Source organism: Stenella coeruleoalba (assembly GCF_951394435.1).
Source record: "Stenella coeruleoalba genome assembly, chromosome: 4".
In the NCBI taxonomy this organism is placed as follows: domain Eukaryota; kingdom Metazoa; phylum Chordata; class Mammalia; order Artiodactyla; family Delphinidae; genus Stenella; species Stenella coeruleoalba.
In genome coordinates, this window is record NC_137149.1 from 269294 (window position 1) to 291759 (window position 22466).

A 22466-nucleotide genomic window follows, 5' to 3' on the forward strand; every position below is an offset into this window, starting at 1 on the left:
GTCAGGCCACCCGGCCCGGTTCACCCCACGGGGCGGGGCCGGGGGGCGTCATCCAGAGCCGAGAAGGAGCCAGGACTGCGCTGTGGGTTCAAGCTGTGCGGGCGCGTGAGCTGGCTCGGGGCTGAACCCGCGCTTCCCTCTCCTGGGTCGGTCTTTCATTCAGGGGCTGGTTTTAATGTTAACTGAATTGCATTATGCCTTTTTCAGTAAACTTTTAGAACAGTTTTAGATTTCCAGGAAAATTATGAAGATAGTGTGGCGTGTTCCCCACACGCCGCCCCCAGTCTCCCGTCCTCTTAACGTCTTGTCACAATGAATGAACCAACACTGACACATTTGCATTAACTAACGTCCATTCTGTGCTCAGATGCCTTTAGTTGTTTTACTTGATGTCCTTTTTCTGCTCCAGGGTGTTATTAAGGAGCCAAACTGGGTCCACTCGCCTGCACACAGTATTTAGCCCGTCTACCGACAGCAGGCCGTGGTGAAGGAACGTGCAGCGCTCGCTGCAGGCGCCAGGCGAGGAGTCCAGGGCAGCTGGTGCTCGGAAGACTCAAACTCGCTGATGGCTTTCAGGGAAGGGTTTTTGAAGACAGGGTGATCGAGGGGGCGTTGTCGGGTTCCTGCTCAGCGGGTGGACATTCTTCTGATTGGTTGGTGGTGAGGTAACTGGGAGGCAACACCATCAGCCTCTGGTTCTAACTGACCAGGAGTCTGCGTGCTTGTGGGTGGCATGCATAGCTTCTCCCACCTGGTGGAGGCTTCAGTGTCAGCGAAGCAGCTCGAGGACGTGGCTCAGAGTTTGATCGGTAGCCCCTGGGGAGCAGCTCGAGGACGTGGCTCGGAGTTTTATCGGTAGCCCCTGGGGAGCAGCTCGAGGACGTGGCTCGGAGTTTGATCGGTAGCCCCTGGGGAGCAGCTCGAGGACGTGGCTCAGAGTTTGATCGGTAGCCCCTGGGGAGCAGCTCGAGGACGTGGCTCGGAGTTTGATCGGTAGCCCCTGGGGAGGAGCTTCAGGTGCCTGACTGTGTTTAATGGCTAAACTGTTATCACTTTGCCTTGCTTGACTATTTCTGTTTGTCTCTGCATTTTCTCACTTCTCTGATTAAATGTATTCTTTGGAACTTAGGGAAGGCCTAGGAGGCTAAAGTTTTTCTACAAACAAGAGGCAGGTGGAGGACATGTGCGGGGAAGGTGTCTGTCCCAGGAAGGCCCCACAGGGTCCTGCTCGTTACAATGTCACATCACATCAGTCGTCATGCCCCCTCAGGTTCCCCTGGGCTGTGACAGTTTCTCAGACATTCTGTTTTTGATGACGTTGACAGTTTTGAGGAGCGCTGATCAGGTGTGTAATGGCCCTCAAATGGGGTCAGTCTGATGTTCTCCTCAGGGTTAGACTGGGGTTACGGGTTTGGGGAGGAGACCCCAGAGGTAGGCTTCCTCTCTCATCTCATCACATCATGGGCACCTGCTACCAACTCAACCAGTCGCTGCTGAAAGTAACCTCAATCCCCTGGGGGCGGGGGTGGCATCAGTCAGCCTTCCCCACTCGCTTTTACCCTGTTAACTCCTGTACCACACTGTGTGCTTCGACAGGAAGTCAGCAGGTGGCGCCCACGCTGAAGGGGCGGGGCGTTTGCTCCATCTCCGTACGTGGACCCCTCTGCGTGGCAGATTTGTCTCTTCCCCCCCACTTACTTATGTGTTTAAACCATGTACCCTAGCGTGGACTCATGGGTTATTCTCCAGCACGACATTGCTCACGTTGGGCCAGGTTTGGGAGCTCAGTCAGTGGCTGCTACGCCCCTTTCTCATGCCCCATCATTGTGGGTCCGGTTTGTGATTTAGCATTTCCTTGTTTCCAGGCTCATCTTGTATATCTCCTGCCGCAGCCATGGGTGAATTCCTCCTGATTGGTGAGTTTTGCTTACTTACTGAACTTTATTTCCGCTCACTGTATGAGGAATTAACTGCAGGAGAGAGAACCTGTGCAGACCGTCAACCTCCCACCTAAGCCTGGGAGTTCTGGCCAGGTGCAGCCCCTACTGTCTGGCCCCAGTTCTGGGCGGGTGAGGGAGGGGGCCAGGAGGTGTGATGGGGAGTGCCTGCCCCCCCCCTCCAGGGCCCCACGGCCCGTGCCTGGTGGACATGTGTGGACAGAGGCTGACTTCTGGCTGACAGACCCTAGAATCTAGGACTCCTTTGAGAGAATCAGGGGTTTGGCCTCCTGGACACAGAGCCCAGGGCCCTCCTGTGGGCAAGCTCTCTCTGCAGCAGCTCTGCTCAGCTGCCGGTGGAACCCACAGATTGAAGCAAATTAAAGGTCAGCACTTGGGCGGGGCTCGAAAGCCAGTCAACAACCCATTAACATTTGCCTTTCCAAGAAGCCATCTTTGCACTGGGCACTTGGGAGAGAGCCAGGGAGAGGGAACGGCAGGAGCCATGCGCAGGATCCCCCCCAGCCCCTGGGTCTCCTGCTGCAGCAGGGCGGCAGCCAGGAGCTTCTGCCGGGGCCTCACCCTGTCCCCTCCCAGCCTCAGGCCTTTCCCCAGCCAGGCCGGGCCCTCCTCTCCTTCCCGGCATCGTCCTTTGCCCTCTCCGCAGCATGAATCTCAATGCACTCACTCAAGGGTCCAAGAAACATTGTTTATTTTGTAGAAATCAAATTAAACGTCACCTCCCATATGCCTCATCTTCGGAGCTGAGAAGTCACCCTGGGCACCACTGGGGCCTGGGGGCTGGTGCTCGGCCCTGAGTGGAGACCCTGGGGCACAGCCAGGCCCCACCCTCAGGGACAAGCGATGTGATAGTGAAGGATTCTGGGTGCCCAGGACTCTGGTTCTTCCCCAAGCCTCAGGCAGCAGAGTGAAGACCCACTACCGGCCAGCACTGCCGCTGGAGCCTCCTCCACCCCCGAACCCCCTCCTCAGCTCCAGCTCCCACGGTGCCGCAGGGACCACTGTGTGGTCCCCCCAGCTCTGTCCTTAGACAGGCAGAAACCTCTGCTGAGCCAGCTTGGGACCACCCGGGCCTCACACCCTCACCGCCTCACCTCGGGGGGCCAGTCTGGGGGCAGGGCCGCTGGGCGGGAGGGATGACCCCACCGGGAGCTGGCTTCAGCTCCCCGGGCGAGGGTGGCGACCCTCTGCTGTCTGTTCCAACACAAGCTGTGCGCACCAGGCTGGGCGCGTCTCCTCTCCAGCGCTGGGCCTCGTAAGCACTGGGTCGGTGCCCCGCCTGGACCTCGCTGCCCTCCACCCCAGCTGGCGGTCCTCTGGGACACGGGCGTTCCCCTTTTTGCCGCAGCTCAGCCTGGCCCGGGGAGGGCTCGGAGGACGCGCGGGGTGGGGTGGGGGGGCAACAGGGACGACACTCGGGTATCGAGCCCGAGGACAGTCCCAGACCTGCCGCGAACCACCCCTCCTGCTTTGGCGTCTCCCGGGCTCCGATTAAACAGGCTTCTGCCACGTGACCCTCTCGGAGCCAATCGCAGCGGCCTGATCCGGCACGCGCTGATTGGCTCAGGCCGTCCAGGGCGGGGGCGGGGCCGGGACGGGGGCGGGGGACGCCAGGGGTCCGCGCGTGGCCCCGACGCCTCGACTCAGCGCCCAGGTCTAGTGGCACTGGGCTGGGTCCTGCCTTGAGGCCCTTCCATCCTCCGGGCCACGTAGATGTTGACCGACACTGGCAGGCATTGCAGCAGCCCGAGCCAATCCCCAGTCCCGCCTCCAGCTCGGCCTCTCATCCTGGCTTCCCGCATCCCGCCTCCGATCCCGCCCCCAGCCGAGCCCCCCGGCTTGAGCTCCCCCTCAAACCCCGCCTCCAGTCCCGGCCCAGCCCGCCCCCCCAATCCCGTCTCCGATCCCGCCCCAGGTCCCGCCCCCCAGCCTGACTCCCACCCCCGCCCCAGTCCTGTCCAAGCCAAGCTCCCCAGTTCGACTTCCTCAACCCCGCCCCTCGGCCCGAGCGCGAGCCCGGCTCCAAGAGACCCACCCTTCACCCGAGACGCTACCCCTCCCTTCGGACCTGACGGGAACCGGCTGAGGCAGGAGTGGAGCAGGTTCTCAGTTGTGTGGACAGGTGGCCCAGACCCAGGGTTCACCGAGCCCCGCTGGCTGCGATTGTGGACGGCAGGATTGTCTAGCTGCAGATTAGCACAACTAGACAAGATGGCCCTTTATTGCCAGATCTTTAAAGATGTGTCGTGACAGCCTTGACGGTTAAGTGGCTGGTGATCGTACAGCTGGGCGAGTGCAGGGCGCCTGAGAGGAGAGACAACAAACCCAGGCAGAGTGCTGCCCCGGGCTGGCTGCCCACAGGGACCAGGGCGAGGATCCGCCTGCTGCGCAGTGCAGGACGTCTCTGGGGGGCCGAGTATCAAAGCGGGCTCTGCTTTGTCGAAATAGAGTTAACTTCTGAAAGGAAGGAGACCCTGTGAAGAGGCAGTGTGGTCCTAAAGCCAGCCCAGGGGCAAGGGCACGGTCGGCGGAGCCCTAGTGCCACTCTGAAGTGCCCAGCTGGCTCCTGCCTCAGGGCCCTGGCGCTGCTGTTCCCTGCCTGGAATGCGCTCCCACCAGAGGCCCACGGGGCTCCCTCCTTTCTTCGTTGGGGCCTGTCTGCGCATGTCACCTCCTCGGGGGTGAAACAGCTACCCTACCATCCTCTCTGCCACCTTATCCTGCTCAGTTTCCTACACGGAAGAAACCACCACCTGACTTATTATGTGTTTATCATCTGGCCACTGGAGCAATCAGTCCCGGGAGGAAGGGACCTCAATTACCCCCGGTGCCTAGAACAAAGCTCTGCACAGCACGGGGGCTCAGCAAGCCTGAAGTGAGCGAGTGCCTCTCCCTGGAGTCCTGGGACCTGGCACCCAAGGGGTCTGCCCCACCAGGCACTGAGGAAGGGCTGGCTGGGGTCCCAAGGGAAGGCGATCCAGGTCACCGGCACACCTGGCTCATTGCTCAAGACTGAGATGAGTCCAGGCCAGGCTGGGGGTGGGGACTGATGATGGGGCCTGCTTGGGGTGCCCTCCTGAGAGGAGCTATGCTGGGGGCGGTGGCTCACAGATCCCAAAGCCAGAGTTGGCTACACAGGCTTCTGTCCGAGTTCCGAGGCAGAGGCAAAGGGGCAATGGGTCCAGGGCAGTATTCTGGGCACAGCTCGGTGGGGAGGGGAAGAGGAATGGGGGTGGGGAAGGGGACAGGGGTGTCCTTTCTGTTTGCTGAGACTGGGCAGGTTCTGCCGGAAGGCTCCCGGGCGTTCTCAGCCAGCAGTGTGAGGAAGGTCACAGATACCACTTTCCTGGAGAGAGGCCCCCAGAAATGGAGGTCAAACAAGGCCTTTCTGGGGACACACGTGGCCGTGGCATCTCGGGGTGGGGTCGGGGTACCCCGGGCCAGGCTTCAGAGCCAGCAGGTCCCACGGGCACCTCGTTAGGCCTCAGCCTCGACAGGCAGGTGTGGGACACAGATGCCTCCCTGAGGGCACAGGGAGGAGGGATGGTACCACCAGACCAACGATGGGCAGGACCCCAGGGCTGAGCCTCAGCTCCCCGCTGGGCCCAAGGTGTGGCCAGCACAGTGGGACCTGGGCCCCAGGGCCCGGTATAGCTGTGGGGCAGGAAAGGCCAGGGATGGGGCCTGTGCTGCAGGTGGGAGGAAGGGGCCGGGCTGCATTTCAAGGGGAGATGGCTCTGGCCGGGACTTCCTTAGGGAGAAAGGGCGGCGGGGAGCCCCTGCAGCGGCCCCAGCAAAAGGGGAAGGTGTTCCCATCTGGCCGGGTGCAGGGGTTAGTGGGGGTCGTCCAACAGGGCCCAAAGGGTGTGCATCCCGGCCCTCCCGCCATGACCCCGGCTGCACCCTCCATCCCCATCGCCTCCCAGGGAAATCAGGGCTCCGGAGGGAATGGCCACACACATTAAATCACTGTGGTGTTTATTGGCTGTGATTCCATCCAGAGAGAACACACGCAGCTGCCCCCGACATGCAGGAGGAAGCGCAGGCGCCGGGACAGACGGACAGAGGACATCCACGGTCTACACTAAGCTCGGCTGCTTGGGCGCCCCACGCGCTGGGGACAGGATGCGGGGTTTCTACGAGACGACGCCCTGTCTGCTCAGAGCTGGCTTTTTAAGGTGTGAAAACAGGCGTTTAAAAAAGACGAGGAACTGGGAGGTGTCGGGGCGCAGCGCGGACGGCGGGGGATGGTGGGGGTGGGCGCCAGGGGTCGGTATTGCCGTCTAGTCGTTATGGCTTCTCTAAGGAGCTGGGGAGGGCCGCGCCCCGGGCCCGCAACACTGGACACGATGAACTTTAGATGTGGACAGAAAGGGCCCCAGGGACCGAGGTGATGGGCTTTCTGTCGAGATAAAACTCCTCAAACACAGAAGACCTCATTTACCTGAGATTCGACATATTGTGATGCAAATTACACAAGGGCAGAGGCCACGGGGGAGCTGGGAGGTCCGCGGTCGTTTCCGTCCAACCGGGCGGGCTCTGCGGCTGGGACGACCCCCTCGAGGGCCTGCAGGGAGCGGGGCCGGCCTTCCGCGCCACACCCTCCTGCCGGTGCACAGCGCTCGGCCCACAGGGCTCTGGGCCTCCTCCCCGGTTCTGGGTGAAGGTGTGGGTGTTCGGAGGGTGAGGGCAGGGTGTCCCCCGAGCAGCCTCGGAGGGTACAGGAGGTGCCAACCAGGGAGGGGAGTGTGCCGGGCTCATTTGGGCTGCTCACGGACGCCGAAGAGCTTGAGCGACAGGGGTGTGTGAAGGACGGGGGTCTGAGAGTGTCCCCCTATCGCTTTCTCTCCCTTCGTGGAGAGGAGAACGGGCCACAGCAGTCCTAAGAAGCAAAGCCTTCCCGAGGAGGGGGCCGGAGGACAGACACAGGTGGACGAAGAAGGGAAGGGGTGCAGATGGGGAGCGGTGGACGGCAGATTCAGCAACCCGGGCGTCGGTGCGGGGTAGGGCTTGGGGTCCAGGCTGACCCCGGGGGTTGAGCCCCAGGCGCCAGCTGCTCGCCCCTCCCAGCCCCCACCCCGGCCTCACGACCGCGCCCCGTACTATGGCTGTGCTTCCGAGTGTGAGCCCGACAGGCGCCCGCCAACGCAGGGCCGGCCCTTTTGGTGTCCCTGGCCACGGGCCCTGCTGGGTGGGCGGTGAAGGGAGGAGCGAGAAGGGGCTTCCCAGGCTCTGGGGCAGGTCCAATCCACCCGCTGCCGGAGGAGCCCGTGGGCTAGTCCCCGGGGCCTGCAGCCCGGACCGCGGGGGCCGTGGGGGGGCCGGGCGCCCCTCCCTCGGAGGCGGTGGCGATCGCGGTGCGGGGATGGGGTGAGAGGCGGGCGGAGGCTCCCCAGGCTTGAGGGGGCCAGGCAGGCGGATAGACCTAGGGCTATGGCTTATATTGGCGTTGGGGGGCTGCACTCTGCTCCCGACATCCCTTCAGGCGCCTCCGCGGAGGGCAGGACGGGGGTGGGCGAGGGGGCGGGGCTCCGGGCTCCTGTCCAGCTCCAGGGGCGTTACTTCTTGAATATGTCCTGCAGCGGCCCGGGCAGGTACTTGATGACCGTGTCCAGGATGCTCTCCTCCTCTGCCTCCGGCTCGTCCCCGCAGCCCGGCGGGATGGCCTTCTTGGGCCGCGTCAGGCTGCCCTCCGCGCTGGCCTCCATGGCGGCCTGGGCCTCGGCCTCGCGTTCCTCCTTCTTCTTGATGCCGTACTGCGGGGGACAGGGCGGGCGGGCTCAGGCGGGCAGGTCCCGGCCCCGGGTCCCAGCCCCGGGAGGGGCGCTCTCGGGACCCGGGCGGGCTAGACCCACCCTGCGCTGGCGGGATCGGCCGAGGGGCCTCTGGAGGCAGCACCTGCGGCTGAGAAAGGCGTGTGCGGGAGCGGACGACCACCAAGAGCCCCGGCAGGGGCGGTCCCCACCCCGGAGGCTGCCGGGAGGGGCGGGGGCGACGGCGGGAGCCTGGACGGGGGACCCCGCTGACGGTGGACCCGCGGGAGAGGGAGCCGGGGGGGGGGGGAGGGAGGACGAAAGTCGCGGTTCTCCGTGGGGGCGGGGCGCTGGCCGTGGCCCCGCCCCACCCTGGCCCCGCCCCCCCGCGGTCCCGCCTTCCGGGGAAGCGGGCGCAGTCCTCAGCCCGCCTTGGGCTGCGGTCCCGGAGCGGAGGGAGCCGGGGCAGAACGCCTGCCCACAGCGGTGGAGAAGCCGGTGTTCTGTGGGTGGCGGGCCCCACGCAGCCCAGATCCTCGGTCCAGCGACATGTGGCCACACCCTCCTGCCTGGCCAAGTACCCCCGGATGCCACCAAGACCCCAGTCCCTGGGGGGTCACTGCATGCTCCGTGTCCGGCGGTCACTTCCAGGTGGATGTCCTGGAACCCCATCTAGGTGTGACCTCAGCAACACCCCTGGGCACTGCTGAGCGCCCCCAATTCTGGTTTCCTGCGTGTGTCTCTGCCCTGAGCCCTCTCCCACATCTCCTCTCATCAGTGGATTGAATGGTGTCCCCCCAAAATTCATGTCACCTGGAACCTCAGAATGTGACCTTATTTGGAAATAGGGTCTTTGCAGATATAATTAGGTAAGAATAGAGATGAGCTCTTCCTGGGCCCTAAATGCAAAGAGAGTTTCCCTGTAAGAGAAAGAAAAGGATGCGCAGAGTAGAAGGTGAAAACGGAGAAAGGGTTCGGAACGACGTTGTCACAAGCCAAGGACACATGCATTGCCGGAAGCCCCCAGAAACCAGAAGAGAGAAGAATTCTCCCCCTCAGGTTTCAGAGGGAGCACAGCCCTGCTGACACCTTGATTTTGGGCTTCTAGCCTCCAGAACTGAGGAAGTAAGTTTCTAGGAGACGAACCCCCCCTCCGCCAGGCCCATCAGCGTCCTCACCAGCCCTCCCGGAAGAACAGCACGGATGCGCGTGCGCCTGCGGCCACGAGACCAGGGAAACACCTCCTGCCTTAGGGCTGCTGGGAACCTGGTGGGACCAAGCTGGCCTGGTGTGTTGGGGGGCAGGTCGCCCATCTGGGGGGCAGAGCTCAGGACCCTCCCAGGCTGGGGAGAGGGGTGCCCCTTGGCCAGGTCTGCGGTCCTGGCTCACACATTAGGGAATGTCTGGGAGCAGAAGCACTGATGAGGTAAAGAGGAAGCACTGGAGAGCATGTGTGGGTGTCAGCGATGGTGGATTATCCGTTACTGACAGGCAGAACCCTCCTGGGGAGCACACAGTGCAGGACTGCTGGCCCTGGGGAGGATCCCCCATGCCCGGCCATCTCTCCTCACCAGCCCCTCCTGGAAGAAGCGGTGGGCTCTGCTTCTGGTGCTTGTGGCAGGTGTGGGTGTGTGTGTGTGGGGGAAGGGCACCCTGGCCCTCCAAGAAGACCCTTCCCTCTGTTTCCAGGTTGGGGGGGTGGGGGCTGGCTGTGTCCCACTCCCCAGCTTACTGAGGGAAACCTCTGCACCCACCTCCTCCCTCGAGGCTGCGGATGGCTTCAGGCATGGCGGAGGCAAGGCCCACGTTCAGCAGAGTCTGAAGAGGGAGGCCATGCTCTCGGCCCACCGGTGACCAGAGCGCAGCCTGGGTCCCCTCAGCCAGAGGCGGCAGGGATGACGGGTCTGTCTACCCTTCTTCAGCAGGGGCTCCAGGCAGCCTGAAGGCCCCTGTGCACCGTGAACAAGAGCCAGGAGCGGGGAGAGGGTCTCCATGCGGGGTGGGGGGCGTAGGGCACCAGAGTATATTCTGAGCAGCGGCACGCTACCCAGAGGGCCTCCCCACTGAGCACCGTCAGGTCAGCTCAGGGTGGAGAGTGCGACAAGCCGACCAGACTGCAGCCACTCGGGTGGACTGGCCCTAGGAGCACAGCCCTCCTCCCGGGTCACCACACCTGCCGCGACCTCCTCACCACGGGGGGCTGTGGTGGCCGAAGCCCACACACACTCACAGCAAAGGTGCACATGCTCAGGGGAACACACGGTGCTGGCGGAACGGGCGGGTGACAGTGGCACACACGTAAGAGCGGGAACATGCGGTATGTGGTCGAGCAGAGGGGCCTCCCTGACTCGGGGTTGGGAAGGGACCCGTGTCAGGTCCTCCCCTCTAGGGTCCAGGAAGGAGACTCCAGGCCCCAACCCAGCTGCTCCAGAGGCTCATTCCGAGGCTAACGCCACTCTGGGCACACCTGAGGGCCACCTTACTCTCTGGGGTGCCGCCAGAGCCTGGCTCTGATGTGGTCTGGCTGCGAGCCTGTTTGGACACCCCCCATCCTCCCCAACCACTGAGACGGCAGGGCCCCACCGCACACCCCGTGGCCGGGAGGGAGCCCAGGGCGGCCGGCACCCTGGGCAATGCGGTACTCCTTACCGGTGGGAATCCGTATGTGCCCACACCTGTTACTCTCAGCACAAACCTGGGATGTGGGGGCCGGACCGACTCGGACCCACCAGCTCGGCGCTGGCTTGAGGGTGGTTGTGGCTCGAGGCTGCGGAACGTGGGCAGCAGGAAGCACCAAACCTGGCAGTGCGTGCGCAAACCAGAAGGTGGGTATGCAAATCAGGAAGAACGTATGCAAATGACGCAGGTGGGCCCGCCTCCTCTCCAACCTGGACCCGCGCAGCTCAGCGCCTGCCGGCGCGTGAGATGGTAAGTCCGGAATGCAGACGAGGTCGCCTGGGGAGCCGGGCGCCCAGACGACGCGTGACCCCGGCCTGGCCCCTCGGCCCCCACCTGATGGAGCCCCCGCTCCGACCCGATGGGGCCCTGTACGGCGCAGCTCGATGGGATCCCGTGCCATGCAGCTCTGCACCCTCTTCTCTGACCAGCCTTGAGGTCTGGGGGTGGGTAGGCAGACACGGCACCAGGAGCCCCGGGGCCAGCGAGGGCCACTGGGGGAGACACACCTGAAGGCCAGGGTTCCCACCTGTGGGGAGCAGGAGGGCAGCAGGGAGCTGCCTAAGCACACCGGGTGGAGAAGGTCTCTGAGGACACGGGTGTCCCGCGGACTTCGCGGGGGCAGGGCCTGGGGGCGTGGGGAGGGGGAGGGGTCGGTGGGCAGGGGCGCCAGGCGCTGAGCTCCCCTCAGAGTCAGGACAGCCGGGGCTAGGGGTGTGCTCTGGCCTGCACCCTGCATCGCCAGGGGGCACCTGGGGCTCCCGGGGCCCCAGCGTCCAGAATGTGGCAGGCCTGTCCTGAGCTGCCTCTGCCCCACGAGCGGGGGCAGCTCACCATCGCCCTCTTCCCTGCACACTCCCGGGCCTGGCCCAGTGGCCACCGCCTGGGTTAGCTCTGCACTCACCCAGGACAGGCCCCCACCCGGCGACTCAGCTCTGTGCTGGTCGGGGGGCCGCAGCAGGCGTCTGTGTGCTCCCCAACACACCCCACACCGTCCCTGCAGGCCGCCCTCCAGGAACGGGCCCTGGCGCACTAGTCCCGCCTAAACCCCCGACAGCAGGAGAGGAAACCTGGGCCCAGCCAGTGCGCGGGGCGGGGGCCGCCTCTGACCCCTGCCCTGGCCACTGGACTCGGCGGACACCACCCCGGCCCCTGGGCGGCCCAGATCAGACCCCGGATGTGCGCAGGAAGCAGGCCCGGGCCCGGTGGGATGAGGCCTGCCGCTGCGGCGGGTGGAGCCACGGCGGGTCTGGGCGTTGGCGGGGGCTATAGAAGCAGCCCGGGGCCCGTGCAGGCGGTTCAGAAGCGAAGGCGCTCACCCGCCCAACGCGGGCCCCAGATGGCGGGGTGCTCGTCTGGGGAAGCAGGACCCCTGCCCAGGGGACCCACGGGGCACAGGCTGGAGGGCCCTGGGGCTCTGCCAAGGGGTGCAGCCCTCCATGTGGCCGCCCCGGAAGCTGGGGTCCTGAGGACGGGGAGCACATGATCCATCGCCCGTCCCTGGCTGGGGGTGGGGGTGGGTGAGGGTCACCCTGCCCCCTGGCCTCACATGGAGCCGCAGGACCTCAGCTGCCCTCAGGGCGGGGCACATCCCCACTTCCACTGGGACTCACTCTGTGACCTTTAAGTCCCACTAGATGTCCCAGAGGACGAAGAGGACCCTGGAGCTGATGCCTATCCACTCACTCATCACTCACTCACACACTCATTCACTCACTCACTCACTCACACACTCACACACTCATTCACTCACTGCTAGCTCAGCATCCCAGCGCAGGTGCAGGCCGGCAAAGCTCCCGTCCTCCCCGTGAGGGCAGGACAACGAACAGCTCACACGTGAAAAGCATGAGCGCCACAGGCGAAGGCAGGTGCAGAGCAAAATGACACAGGCAAGGAGTGGGGGCGGGGGGAGGAGCCTCAGGGGGCTCCAGAGAGGAGCAGTCAGCCATGCAAAGGCCCTGGGGCAGTGGGAGCCCCGTTGGGGGCGGGGAGAGGTCACCGCACATGTAGGGCTGGGGCCCTGGGAGAAATGGGGGCCACTGGCGGGTGTGGAGAGAGGAGGGACAGAAGGGCCTTTCCTGTTAAAGGCAAAGCGAGCGGAGTGTGTTATGCACAGAAACCCACACTGTCAGCACCTGCCCCACCCCCACCCGGCTGAGCCGCGGCCCCAACCTACATGCACACCTGAGCTCCTGGACAGTTCCCGCGGCTTGGGGCAGGGCTCACCGGGCAGCTGGCTCCCAAGGGGGGAGGCTGGGGAAGCCGTGCCCACAGCGCCACACCCCGTGGGGGCTCCGACCTGGCCACACACCGGGACCTGTTTTGGGGGCTCGAGGGCTGGGATGAATAAGTTCACCCCCCAGGATTCCCCACTAGGTGTCCACCTGGGGCCAAGCCATGGCTGGCAGGCTGGCTGAACAGAGATGGACAGCGGACAGACGGACCTCCCCATCCTTCCCCGCCATCTCTCGGTCTCTGTCCCACCCTCGGGGCTACCCCCCATTACTCCCGTCTCAGAAGATACTCTGCCTGGGCGGCTCTCACTCTGTCTCTGTCTCTCTGTTTCTGTCTGTATCTCTGTCTCTCTATCCTCTGACTCCCCCCAGCCCTGTCCTCCATTTCCCGATGGCTACGCTGATGTCCCCCAGCGCAGCCTGAGTGGGGTCTGGCCGTCTCTGCTGTCTGATCCATGGTGCGCACTTCCTGGCTCTTCCGCAAACAGCTCAAAAAGCCTTGAGTCCTCAAGTCAGGACGGCAGCAGGGTTGGTCCTGGGGGTGGGGGGCTCACGAGCTGCCATCCCAGCAAAATCAACTCGAACTTTCTGCAGGTCCCAGGAAAGGTGCCCAGTGACCAGTGGGGGGAACATCACGGTGAGTGGCCCCCATGCCCCCATCAATGTGGGGGACCCCTTGTGGGCTCAGAGACCTGCAGGCGCCCCGCCTGTGCCCCCGCCTCAGCTTCTGCATCAGGCTGAGGTGCCGAGACACCAAGTAGGTGGGAGGGTTCTGCGGTCTGAGCCGTCCCGCCCCGAAGCCCGGGCACCGTGGCTGGTCCCCCTAGGGCTGGGGACTGTGGAGATGCCCTCAGGAGGCCCCCACCGCCCCCACCTGGCCCCCTGCCCACAGATTTCATGCCCAATGTCTGGGAGCGCTTCCCTCGGGCCCAGAGACGGGCGTGTCGGGGTGAGGGGCCAGGACAGAAGCAAGCGAAGCAGCATCCCCCAAACTGAGCTCCCCACCTGGGCCCCAGGACCCAGTGGCTGGAATCGAGCGCCTTCGACGGAGGGGCCTGGCCTGTGCGGGGCCAAGGGCGGCGGGCGAGCCCCGAGATGGTGTGGACCTCGGGAGGCCACGTGGCTCAGGGATGCCCTGGGCTCCTAGGGAGGGCTCCTGCCCTCCACCTGGCGCCCAGCCCAGCCCACTCCGGACAAGGCCAGAGCTGCTGCCCCACACTTGCCCTCTCCCGGCCTCTCCAGCCCTTCTGACCCAGGCGCTGGATGGGCAGCTGAGGCTGGGCGCTGGACATGCCCCTGGGGCACAGCCCACCTGTGGCCTAGCTGCCGGCTCAGCCTCATACACCCACCCCTGCTCTGGGCCTCGGTTTCCGCACCTGGAACGATGCTCTCACTGCCCTCACGCACAGGGGAAGGTCGCCCAGATGGTTCTGGAAAAGGTCGTGGCCTCCAACTTGCAGCCAGCCCCCAACCAGACCTCACAGCTCGCAGGTCCGCTCCCCCAACACCCTGCTTGAGGCCCACCCAGGGGTGGTGAGGTGCCTCCCCCGCCCATGACGACCCACCGACCCAGGGCCTGCCTGTGGGCCAGCCCCTGACTGCGCTGCGCTGCCCCCGCCTCCGGGCGGACCCCCGCCGGGTCCTCTGGGGCAGCCCCGGGGTCGGCAACAGGAAGAGCTGGGCTAGGGTTGACCCCGTGTGAGGAGCCCGGGAGCATGGGAGCGGGTCCCTGCCGTCAGGCCCAAGAAGGACTCGGGGCCGCGCAGAGTGAGCCCCGTCCCGGTGAGCCCGTGTGGCGGGCGTGCACCCTGGGGTGCGGTGAACCCGGCGGCCTGTGCCCCTCCCGCCGGACCACCCCAGGGTCTGCTCTAGAGCTGCAGAGGAGGGGGGCGAGGGGGGCGAGGGGGCCCCCGGCGGCAGCACCGCGCCCCTCGCGCGCGCACCTTGTCGCGGATGCCCTGGCGCATGACCTCGCGCTCGGCCTCCATCTTGGCGTACTTGGCCTTGCGCTCCTCCTCCTCCTGCCGCAGCGCTTCCTGCCGCTCCTCCTCCTTCTTGGCGGCGTCAGGGTCCTTCTCCTCGTCGCCCCCGAGCATCTTGCCCATGTCCTTGGTGGCCCCTGGGCACAGGGAGGCGGCAGTCAGGCAGGGCCCGCCCTCTCCCTGCCTGGCTCCCGTCCAGCAGGGCCGCGGCTGCGTGTGCGTGAGCTCCTGGGGTGGAGCGTGTGTGTCTGCCAGTGTCTGAGGGCAGCTGTGCGTGTGTGTGTGCGCGCGCGCGCGTCTTCTCCGGGCCCGAGCGCAGCAGAGGCTCAGCCTCCCCAACGTGGCGGCGTGGCTGAGTGCGCGGCTGTGTGGGCTGAGGCGCCGGGGACAGGCGACAGGCGTCTGGCGGGCTCTCGGTCACTGTGCAGGGCTGCTGGCGGCTGCGTGTGGCAGCCCCAAGGCCATAACTTCTCTGCCTCGCCAGCTGCACTTTCCTCGCGAGCTCCTGACTCACAGGCGACAACACACACCTCCTCGGATGCTCTCTCTGGCTCGGCCCCCGGGACAGAGATGCGTGATTACTGCCTCAGAGCGTGGTCCTGGCCCGCGGTGGCCCCAGCCCCACTGCACCCGGATGCACGGGCGTCATGGGGAGGGGCGCACAGGGGTTAGCGCTGCGGGTCAGCCGACCTCAGCCCCTGCGGCCAGTCCCCCAGAAGCGCCCAGCACATACCCACACATGGCCTACAGGCATGAGGCCAGCGCCCCGTCACCCCTGCACACCCCCTGGGAACCAGCCACGCTCCTGAGTGGACCCCGGGCCAAGTTGCTGCCCTGTTACCGCCGTCCTGTCCCCCGCCTCTCCAGCCACCGGTCTCTGCAGGTCCTGCCTCTGCCCTCTCATCCCGTGATGGTCCCTCCCAAGCGCGGCCCAAGGCTAGCTGAGTCCACGCCTCGGGAACAAGCCGCGAGGTGGGTGTGTGGCTGCTGACACCACCACCCCTCTACGCCCATACCCAGGGGTGCCCCCTTCCCCGCCCTGGCTTCGAGGCCCGGCTCTGTCCTGCCCGCTTCTCTCGGAGTCTCCACTGTGCTGTCCTCAGCGCTGCAGGGACTCCTGTTCTGTTCTGAGGCTGCACAGGTCCGTGCAGCACGGAACCTGGAGAGACTCCCTGCCCTGAGACACCTGCACCAATGACGCATCTGCCCGTTCCTCGGGAGTGACACCGCTGCCCCGTGTGGGCAGAGGGAACCACTTGGTGGGAAGGGGGCAACTTCTGGTTGAGTGCTCTGGGCTGAAAACTAGACCTCCGTCGGGCCGGGCCACGCCTGCACCACGTGGGCCTTCCTAGCTGCTGAAACTACTACAGGGTCGCAGGGTAGTTGCCACCAGTCACTGCAGGGACGGGGAGCCCGCCTGGATGGGGCTCGGCCGATGGCACAGATACAGATGCTAACAGAAAACCAAGAGCCTCGCGTCAGTTTCCACCCACATCTGCAGAATTCTGCAAAGGAGATTTCAAGCCAGTGGCTCAAGGAAACTGGTCATGAGCAGGGCTGCTGGTACACTGTCTCATCGCTCCCTGGATGAGGGGCTGGCATCTCCCCACCGCTGGGGCCGCCGTCCCCGGCGGGCGGTGGGGCAAGCAGGGACAAGCCCCAGTCCGCGAGCAGCTGCAACCTTCCCAGCCTCCCTGGCCGGCGGCCCAGCTTCTACGCAAATCCCCCCTTGAACAAGCTCGTTCACACTAAAGTGAGAGTGACCGATAGCTCCTTCTGCCCCCTGGAGAGTACTGGCATCTTAAGGCAGAGGTGGGTGAACCAGTCTCGTCTACATCTCTCTCCCAAGAGGGAAAGTGGGTGGAGGCTGGGGTGGGGGCTGGAGGGGCCTCCCTGCCTGGGTGGTCTGGGGCCCCAGACCTGCTCCTCCAACGTGCTGTGTGGCTCTGGGCCTAGTGGTCCAACAGGCGTTTACTGAGCACCCGCTGTGTGCTCAGCTCTGCACACCAGGAGCCCCACCCCAGACCAGGGGTCTGGCCCTGCCCCCACTGGAGCGCCGGGCTGACCCCCGGAGGCAGAGAGCTACCCCAGCACACGGAGGGGACTCTGGAGGCCGATGGTCTCTCCACGGCCAGGGCGGGGCACCAACGCTCACTCGACCGCGGTGTGGACGCCCGGCACCAAGATGGGCACCGACGCTGCGGGCCCTCCCCCGTGGCCCCGCCCTTCGCCCGACCCCGCCTCCGCACGCGGCCCCCGCACCGTCCCCACGCGGTGCCCAAGGCTGGACCGAGAGCCGCAGCCCAAGCCTCCCGAATCCCAGGCGGGGGTCCCGCAGCCGGCCGTGCCGGCCACGTAGAGGTGTGGGCACAGGGGCCGACCCCACCCCTGCCCTAGCTCTTCTCGGAGCCTCACCTTGCCGTGACTAGTGGGGAGGGGGGCGCCGGGGCAGGGGCGGCGGGTCCCAGCCCTCCTTGACAGTCAAAGCCCCGGGGATGACCTCAGCGCAAGATGAGGTGGCGGCGCCTCTCTAACCCTGGAGCAGGTCCCACACTTGGGTGCGGGTTACGCAGAAACCCAACAGCTAGGGAGAACTTTCTAGAACAGCGTTCGCGGGGTGCCCGCACAGGAGGAGACGGGGTCTGCCCACACACCGGCCTGTGGATGGTGGACAGGAGCTGGCCCAGGCCTGCCCTGGCCTCCGCCTGCCGCAGCTCTGCGCCGTCCCTCAGTCCACGGCCCCCACGTTCTCCTCCCTCCCTGACGTAATACCCACCCCGACTCTGTAGGAGATGAAGATGCTAAGATTTCTCTGCAGGCCTGCTGGGGGGCGACGTGGAGTGAGGGGCTGCGATGTTCCTACCTCAGGGCCTTCGCACCTGCCGTTCTTCCTTGCGCTGAATTCCCGAACCTCCTCCTACTTGCTCCCGACCCAGGGTCTTTCTAGGCAGGTTTTCCTGGGACTCCGTGTGTGCACTGGTGGCCCCTGTGGTCAAAACCCTTCTCAGCGTTCACCACCTTCGCTGCATCCGATTATGCTGCCTCATACGTGATGGAAACGATGTCTATTTAAACAGTACGTAAATTAAAGCTGACCCCTATAACTTCATTTGGAAATAATTTTAGGTTTACAGAAGAGTCACGCAGGTAGTCCAAGGGCTCCTGAGTGCCAGTGGCCAGCATCACCCCGTGTTGACCCTGGTACGTTCATCAAAGCGAAAATGACCTACGCTCTGCCATCGGCCAAACCACAGGCCGTATTCAGACGCCACCACCTTCTCCACTAATGTCCTTTTCTGTTCCAGGATCCAATCCAGGGCACCATGTTGCATTTAGACTAAAGTCAATTTTTTAAAAGAGAAAACTACTTTTTAAACTTGAAATAAAACTATGGGAAAAATTATGAAATTTAATGAAAAGCTAAAAAACACCTAAAGAAAGAAAGATAATTGTCAGGCTTACGGATGGGGAGACTCCGTAATGTAATGTCTGTTCTCCACAAACTGAGTCACAGATCTGTGCAGTCGCACTCAGACTCTCAAGAGCTAGAAAGGGGGGCTTCCCTGGTGGCGCAGTGGTTGAGAGTCCGCCTGCCAATGCAGGGGACACGGGTTCGAGCCCTGGTCTGGGAGGATCCCACATGCCGCGGAGCAACTGGGCCCGTGAGCCACAACTACTGAGCCTCCGCGTCTGGAGCCTGTGCTCCGCAACAAGAGGGCCGCAACAGTGAGAGGCCCGCGCACCACGATGAAGAGTGGCCCCCGCTTGCCACAACTGGAGAAAGCCCTCGCACAGAAACGAAGACCCAACACAGCCAAAAATAAATTAAAAAAAAAAAAAAAAAGAGCTAGAAAGGAAATTCTGTGACAATTGGCAAGTGAAGAGTGTTGCATAAAGAAATGCAAAGGCCCCTGGTCAGGAGACGCCGCAGAGAGAAGCGGAGGAGGGGAGCCTCCTGCCAGGGGGGCCGCCATGCGTGGGACATAGCATGCAGTTCTGCAGGGGAGGGAGGCAGAGTGACCGAGTGGACGGACTGCCTGTAGACCCACAGACACACAGACACGGGGCTCGGACACGTGGCCAGTGACAGGAAGGGGAGACGAGAGCCAGATTTCCCTGGGGTGACTGAGCTCCTTGTGAGAAGCATGAAACTAGACTCTCACGTAACACCACAAATTTTTATTGATTATCAATCTGCATATGACCCCAGAATAAAGCGGGCCCCGCTCACCACAACTAGAGGGGGCCCGCGCACAGCAGCGAAGCCCCAACGCAGCCAAAACTAAGTCAATAAATAAATAAATTTATTAAAAAGAAAAGTAATAAAAAATAAAAACAATTCCATTAGCAATGCTGACAAAAACATAAAAATCTATGACTATATTGTTAATAGATGTGCAAGTCTGTTTTACCTAAGACTATAGAATTGTTGAGAGAAATCTGAAACGACCTAAACAAATAGACAGATACACCATGTTCATGGGCTCAGCACTGCTATGAGATCAGTTTTCCCGAACACTGGATTCGGTGCAATCCCAAACAAAATGCAAATAGGCTTTTTTGAACGAATTTACCGGCTCATTCGAAAGTTTATATGGAAATGGCAAAAGGCCCGGAATAGACAAAACAATTCTGCAAAAGGAGAACAACTTTAGAGGACTTACCCTGCTTGCTTCCAAGGTCTATATAATCCAGACAGTATGGTACTGACAGGAGAAGTGACATGTGGACCCATGGAATGGAATAGACAGTCCAGAAATAGACCCATATATGGTCAAGTGAGTTTTTGACAAAGTTGCAAAGATTATTCAGTGAAGAAAGGATAGCCTTTTCACAAGCGGTACTAAAACAATGAGATATTCCCACGCAAATGCACAAACAAACTCATAAATGTCTTCCCTAACCTCACACCTTATACAAAGCTCAGTAACAGACCTAATGGAAAAGCTAACGTTATAAAACTTCTAGAAGAAAGCATAAAAGAAAATCTTGGTGACCTTGACCTAGGCAAAGATTCCTTACACAGCTGACAAAAAGCATGAGCCTTAAAAGAAAAACTGATACATTGGACTTCATCGACAAAGAGCTTCTGTTCTTCAAAAGACACTGTTAAAAAAAAAAAGAAAGAAAAGGCAAGACTGTGAGAATATATTTGCAGACCATACGTCTGATGAACTCATATCCAGAATACATAATGAACTCAAGGACAAGAACACAAACCACCTGATTTTAAAAACAGAAGCTCTGAATAGACGTTTTACCAGAGAAGAGACACAGGTGGCAAGTAAGGACCTGAAAAGACATGCCTGCTCTTACAAAGAGTGATCAACACGCTCGGTCGTTAGGGTGCAAACTGAACTCACAAAGCGGGACCACCAGGCGCCCACACGATGTCTACGATAAGAAAGACCAAGCATGTGCCCGGAAGCTGGGGGGGACCCAGGACCCTCACCCGTGGCCGGCAGGACGGCGGGGGTGTAGCCGCTTGGGACGGCAGTTGGACAGTTTCCTATAATTCAACATGCACATCCACCGCAGTCCCACTCCTCGGCACCTACCCAGAGAAATGGAGACGCAGTGGGAACGGCATGTGCAGCCCAATCTGTAACAGCCCCAAAAGAGAGGCCCCTCAACGCCCGTCAGGAGGTGAACGGACACACGAAGGCTGGTCCGTCCACCCGAGGGCGCTGATGCTCTCGGCAGTGTGGAGGAATCTCAAAACCTTTACGCTGAGTGAAAAAAGCCAGGCACAAATTCTATGACTTCACTTATGTCAACAGAAGTGCAAATCCATGTATGGTGACCGCAAACACGTCAGGGTTGCCTGGGCCCCAGGGCAGGTGGGGGGCTGCGGGTTGCCAAGGGGCCGTGCAACAGTCAGAACCCAGGGAAACGCACTTTACCCACGCAGTGCTCACCCGGCGTCAATCACATCACACCCAAACTGATCTAAAGCCCTAACAAACGAGCAATGAGACGTGTGATACAGGCCGTCTTCCCCAGTCATCACCCGGCCGTCTTCCCCGGTCGTCACCCGGCCAGATCCAAGTAATGAAAAGATGACCAAACCCAGAACTTTACAAGTTTGAGTTTTAGAAACATGTCCCTGATTAACCCTTAAGTTGAAGGGGAAATAAAACTGAAATTGTAAAAACTCTAGAAAGCAAAGAAAAATAAGCACTTTCTGTCTAAACTGGGATCCATGTGGCTAAACTGGGATCCACGGCTAAGCTGGGATCCGCGGCTAAGCTGGGATCCGCGGCTAAAACTGTTTCTGGAGGAAAAGTTATAGCCTTTAATTTTAAAGAAGAAAAAGAGAAAGTTTAGGAACTTCATTATTACCTTTAAAAAATTGTTTTGGAGGGTCTACTGAATTTCATAAGGAGAAAAATTAAGGGGTATTACACTATAAAAGGAGATATCAAATTCTCTCTCCGCACCCACCTCTTTTGCCGGTGACATGACCATATACCTAAAAAACTCATGACACTCCAGTGAAAACCAACCAGAACCAATGATGGAATGTGGCAGAATGACTAAGTGCAATATTTATAGATAAATAATTGTTAAAATTTGCCTCATACTATCAATAACAAGCTAGAAACATAAATGAAAACAATGGTCCATTTACGATAATTATAAATGTAGAAAATCGGAATACGTTTAACAAAGAGACCTATGGCACCTGCACGTAGAAAATATCTCCTTAAATGTGACAGCTTTGCACAGACTCTTGAGCTTCCTGACGGGCTGGCTCAGTGTCATGAAGATGCCAGTCCCTCCAAAGTTAATATACGATTGTACACAACCTGGGTTACGCTTCCAACGGAAACTCCAATGAGTCTTTCTTTTTTCTTTTTGGGGGGTTTAGATAAAGTTAGGGTTCACGTGGCAGAATAAATGTCAGAGGAGATCTGATCCAGGTGCCTTACGGATGGGAAATGGCATCCCTGCTGTGGGTCCTGGAAACACCTGGAGTAACAGTGAGAAGGTCATTGACTGGAGATGTTGTTTCTTTTAAATTTTTTTTTAAAAATTATTTTATTTATTTATTTTTGGCTGTGTTGGGTCTTCGCTGTTGTGCACAGGCTTTCTCTAGTTGCGGCGAGCGGGAGCTACTCTTTGTTGTGGTGCGTGGGCTTCTCATTGCGGTGGCTTCTCTTGTTGAGGAGCACGGGCTCTAGGTGTGTGGGCTTCAGTAGTTGTGGCACATGGGCTCAGTAGTTGTGGCCCGCGGGCTCTAGAGCACAGGCTCAGTAGCTGTGGCACATGGGCTTAGCTGCTCCACGGCATGTGGGATCTTCCCAGACCAGGGCTTGAACCCGTGTCCTGTGCACTGGCAGGTGGATTCTTAACCACTGCGCCACCGGGGAAGCCCTGGAGATGTTTTAAATGCGACCATGTCTATTGCTGGGGAGCCCAGGAAGGTGCCCCCGGAGTCTGGCGGGGGTGTGCTCCCAGTGGGTTGGGCCGCAGTCACACTCAAGCGCATTCAGAATCCACTCACCCACCCACCCTGCCGGCCCCTCCCTACATCCATCCCAATGAACCACACCCGTCCCTGGAGGAGCCGGTGCTGAGGCCGCTGACTTGGCCTGTTTGTTTCGGTTGCAGCCCCTGCAAATGGCTGGAGACGAGCTGACCTCTAGGGCACAGGGCCACGCGGCCACGATGCCCCCGTGTCAGGGAGTCCCAGGCGGCCGCGGGCGGGGGGCTCCACCATGCGCTACGAGGGCCAAGTGCAGACAAGGAGAAAAAAACCCTGTGTACGTTTTTATGATTATCTAAAGACAGAAAACAGATTGGCAGGTTACAAACCAGGTTCATGCCAAACCTAGATCCTAAAAACCACAGCCCGTGTTG

At 61.4% G+C, this 22466-nt stretch overlaps 1 protein-coding gene across 1 annotated transcript in view; it reads right to left on the minus strand.

Moving 5' to 3' along the window:
- Positions 1–7516: 7516 nt before the first annotated feature.
- The window catches only part of CPLX1 (complexin 1), a gene marked incomplete at its 3' end in the record, with an annotated part of 34181 nt that continues 19231 nt past the window's right edge, over positions 7517–22466 (minus strand). The window contains exons 2-3 of the mRNA XM_079920892.1: positions 14565–14740; positions 7517–7714 (exon numbers count right to left, since the gene is read on the minus strand). Of these exons, the coding sequence (XP_079777018.1) occupies positions 7517–7714; positions 14565–14740 (374 nt within the window). The remainder of the gene's footprint in view (positions 7715–14564; positions 14741–22466) is intronic.